This window comes from Neopelma chrysocephalum, unplaced genomic scaffold (genome assembly GCF_003984885.1).
Source record: "Neopelma chrysocephalum unplaced genomic scaffold, ASM398488v2 Primary Assembly neopelma1_59, whole genome shotgun sequence".
Classification (NCBI taxonomy): domain Eukaryota; kingdom Metazoa; phylum Chordata; class Aves; order Passeriformes; family Pipridae; genus Neopelma; species Neopelma chrysocephalum.
Genome location: NW_020897714.1, coordinates 29928857 through 29933008, shown reverse-complemented (window position 1 = coordinate 29933008; position 4152 = coordinate 29928857). Strand labels below are relative to the sequence as shown.

The 4152-nt window shown below is 43.6% G+C and overlaps 1 protein-coding gene across 5 annotated transcripts in view; it reads left to right on the top strand.

Annotated features, from left to right (window-relative positions):
* Positions 1-4152, top strand: part of MICAL3 (microtubule associated monooxygenase, calponin and LIM domain containing 3) — a 168255-nt gene that overhangs the window by 137863 nt on the left and 26240 nt on the right. For all 5 annotated transcript variants that reach the window (XM_027680764.1, XM_027680762.1, XM_027680761.1 and 2 more), the window contains one exon: positions 560-654. In XM_027680764.1, coding sequence (XP_027536565.1) covers positions 560-654 — 95 coding nt within the window. The remainder of the gene's footprint in view (positions 1-559; positions 655-4152) is intronic.

Genomic DNA, 4152 nt, shown 5'->3' with positions numbered 1-4152 from the left:
TCTCTTTCTACCTGGCTCCATGGAAGCTGAAGACTGCAGAGATGCAGTTATTCCTGTGTTCCCAGTGATCTGGCAACTGTCTGATCTGTGAAGTAGGGATTTTGCAGCCTCATGTAAATCTGTCACATGCCCACCAGTTACAGGCAGAGATGTTTAATGGCAATGTGGGATACAGTAAATAAGTTAGCCATAAATGTGATTGAAAGCATTTCTCTGGCCTTGGACAAAGACTCAAAATAGTGCCAGCTGCTGTCATCCAAGTGCTGTATCTATCCTAAGATCATTAATACAGTACAAAGGGAGAATCATGATCATTATTTCTAACAACATTTGAGGAAAGTGATGCTCTTCTAGGTCAAAGCTCAGAGTGATACTGATCATTTTGTGGAGCAGTGCTGCTCTGGTCACTCTGAATCCCAGGTGAAGCAACTGAGACTGACATGAAAGGACCAAGTATTTTTGATGCTCAGTCAAACAACTTAAAACTGAGTTCTGGAATGTTTACAGAAAGGATAGTTACCCCTCCTTTAACTTCCCCTTTTTATTCCTGGCTTCTCAGATTTACAGCTCCGTCAACACCTGAGTTTCTCAGAGGACTCTGACCTGTCCAGTGACGATGTTCTGGAACGCTCCTCCCAGAAATCCAAACGAGAGGTAGGTAGATGGGAAATGCATCTCGTGTTGTGCGTATCACAGACTCAGAGAATCACATCAGAAACTTGGATGATTAATGTTGTTTTTACTGTTTCTCCCATGAATTTTGTCCCTGTTGTGAACATCTCCACAATCTACAGAAAACAGATTTAATGTCAGGAGAGTAAATTTCACTGGCTGTAATATTACTGCAAAAACATAAGGATGAGATAGTTCTCACTTTTTCTGAGAGTCTGATTTTAGGATAGTGGCCCAGAGGACCCAGAGCAAGATGCAGCACTCAAGCTGGGGTCTTGTGAGGGCAGAGTAGAGGGTCAGAAACACCTCCCTCAACCTGCTGGTCACAACTCTCTTGATGCAGCCCAGGATACCGTTGGCTTTCTGGGCTGCAGGTGCACATTGCTGGGTCATGTTGTGACCAGCACCCCCAAGTCCTCCTCAGGGCTGCTCTCAATCCATTCTCAGCCCACCACAGAGGGCCACCAAGTTGGTCAGGCACAATTTGCCATTAGTGAACCAACAGTCCTCAATCACCTCCTTATTTCCCATGTACCTTAGCATAGTTTCCAGGAGGATCTGCTATGTGATCCTGCTGGGCACTGAGAGGTGACTGACTGGCCTGTAGTACCCCAGGTGTTCCTTTTTCCCCTTTTTAAAAATGGGAATTATGTTTCCCCTTTTCCAGTCAGTGGGAACTTCACCAGACTGCCACAGCTTCTCAAATATGATGGATAGTGGCTTAGGCTCTTCCTCTGCCAGGTCCCTCAGAACCCATAGTCCCATGGACTTGTGTACCTTCAGGTTCCTTAGATGGTCTCAAACCTGACCTTCTCCTGCCTCGGGCATTTTTTCATTCTCCCAATCCATGCCTTTCCCTTCTGTGACTGGGATGGTGTGGCTGGGGCACTTGCTGGTGAAGATCAAGGCAAAAAAGCTTTTGATTACTTCAGCCTTTTCCATCTCTTGGATAACCAGATCTTCAGTTTCCTTCCGGAGAGGGCCCATGTTTTCCCTTTTATCCCTGATGTACCTGTAGAAGCTTTCCTATTGCCCTTGATGTCCCTTGCCAGATTTAATTCTGTCAGGGCCTTAGCTCTCCTAACCTGATCCCTGGCTGCTTGGAGAATTTCTCTATATTCCTCCCAGGCTACCTTTCCTTGCTTCCACCCTCTGTAGGCTTCCTTTTTGTTTCTAAAATTTGTCCAGAAGCTCCTTGTTCATCCATGCAGACCTCCCAGCATTTTTGCTTGACTTCCTTTTTGTTGAGATGCATTGCTCCTGAACTTGGAGGAGGTGATCCTTGAATATTAACCACTTTTCTTGGGCTCCTTCCTCCCTCCAGGGCTTTATCCCATGGCACTTTGCCAAGCATATCCCTGAAGAAGCCCTAAGTCTGCTCTCCTGAAGTCCAGGGTAGTGAGCTTTCTGTGCACCCTCCTCACTGGCCTAAGGATCTAGTATAAGGATTTAGTTTATTTGCACATACTTATATGTGGAAAATAAATGATGAGAGCAAAGTTCTGAAGCTAGTTGCTTTTAAACTATTTAATTCAATTTTAAAATGGCACTATTAATACAAAAACAAGGGAAAAAAATTAAGGAACTGCTTGATCATAGTAATGAAGAGCCCTGCTTTCATTCCTGAGAGCCTCTAAGCTCCGCTAGACAGAATTGGCAAGGTTTGGATGAATAAGTAGAGATTTTATTGACCCCATCAAACACTAAGGCTCTTCTGGTACTGAAGAATGAAAGCCGTGTTCCCACAGTCCCTCCCTGGTGGTGCCTGGTACACATGTTAGAAAAGCTCAAGAAGAAGAGAGCATCTGAGAGGGTAATGTCACAGACACAGTGCTCTGTTCCTTCCTGTCTCAAACCCGTCCTCCAGTGTGCACAAATCAGTCTCAGATGCCAGGCTCTAGTTGATACTTGGCTCAGATGGCAAAGGTGTGGAAATACTGCAAATTGAAGTGTCATATGAAATGCTTCTTGTGTGTATATATAGTAAAATGAAATAGAATAACTAATGAATTTAAAGCTGGTGGAAGGAATTGATGAGCTAAATAGGAATTTTCTGTATTTACTTATCTCTCTTTTAATCTTTTTCCCTAGTTGGTCTAGATCTCTTCTGAGAGGAAGATTATTTTGTTTTTATTTTATTCCCTTTTTTCTCTCCCCCTTCCATTCCTCCTTGCATGCCCTCAAGGCGTTTCATGAGAAATTCTGCATTTTCCCAGAGATGCAGAAGAACGAGGTACCTGGGGCCAGCAGAGGACAGATACCCAATACCTGGGGTTCAGATAAGAGTTACAGAGTCACTGCTCTGTCTTGTGAGCTCCTTCAGAAGGAGCCAAGGCTGCAGTAAGGTCCATCCTTGTTTTAAGACTTCGATGTGCCTTAATGGTCACTTTTTTTTTCTGTGCTGAGCTACTTAGATTTTAAATGACTTTTGCAGAAAAAAATATCACTAAGCACTGGAGAGGATGATAAGTAACAATGGCAGATGCCTGCATTCCTAATACCAAAATTGTCTTGCAAGCTCTGCCAAGGGTATGGTGGTGGTGCCTCCTTCTCTCTCGTTTGCTGTTGCTGAAGTTGTGTTAGGAATTTGTTTGCTCAGCATCTGCCTGTTTTCTGAAGAACAGTTTTGAGAATGCATTTATTTAGAGGGTACAGATCTGAGAACTCCCCTTACCTGGTTTCATTGCACCCTATCCAAGGATGTAGAACATACGTGCAAACACTGAAATGCCTTGGAATGCCTTGCTGTCAAAAGAAATGTAACCAAACTTCAAGACTGACAAAACTGGGTTTGTACTGATTTGGGGAAAGGGGTGATATTTTTGAAGTCACAAACTGCATGCTACTTATTATGGGTAAGAACTGACTTTACTGTGTGTGCTATGTAACTTTTATGTGAACCCCCTCCTCTGAACTGAAATTCTGTTTGTGCTGCTTCTTTGATAATTGTAGTGAGCTTTGCTTCCCAGACAGCCTGCTCTGTTTAGCCTGTTCTTTGTGATCAGCAGTGAATTAATTCAGTGTTGTTTAATGTAGTGGCTTTCAAGAGAAGCATCTTGCAAAGAATTCCTAATGTAAATGCCCTGTGGGTCCTGTGTTTATAGGTGTGCGTCACTGTGTGTGTGTTTGTCATTGTTCCCGTACAGTTGTGGTGTTGTGGTCAGACGTGTGTTTTATTGCCACAGGTAGCTTGCTTTTTACTGGAGTTTGCAAACGTGCTGGTGTTGTTCTCTGGCTTTTCATTCGTGACTGGTTTTAGTTAATTCAATGTGAAAGTGCAAAATGCTGCCTGTTCACCCCGAGTGGCACAATGCCTTCTGTACTTCATGGCATGAAGGGAAATTCACCTTTCTTCTAAATGCTAAGAACTTTACTTGCCTTATATTTGGGTACAGGATAGTGTCCTTGGGTAGAGAAAGAAGTGATTTCCCTCTCCTTTTCCCCTTCCTTCCTTTTCCCCTTCCTTCCTTTTCCCCTTCC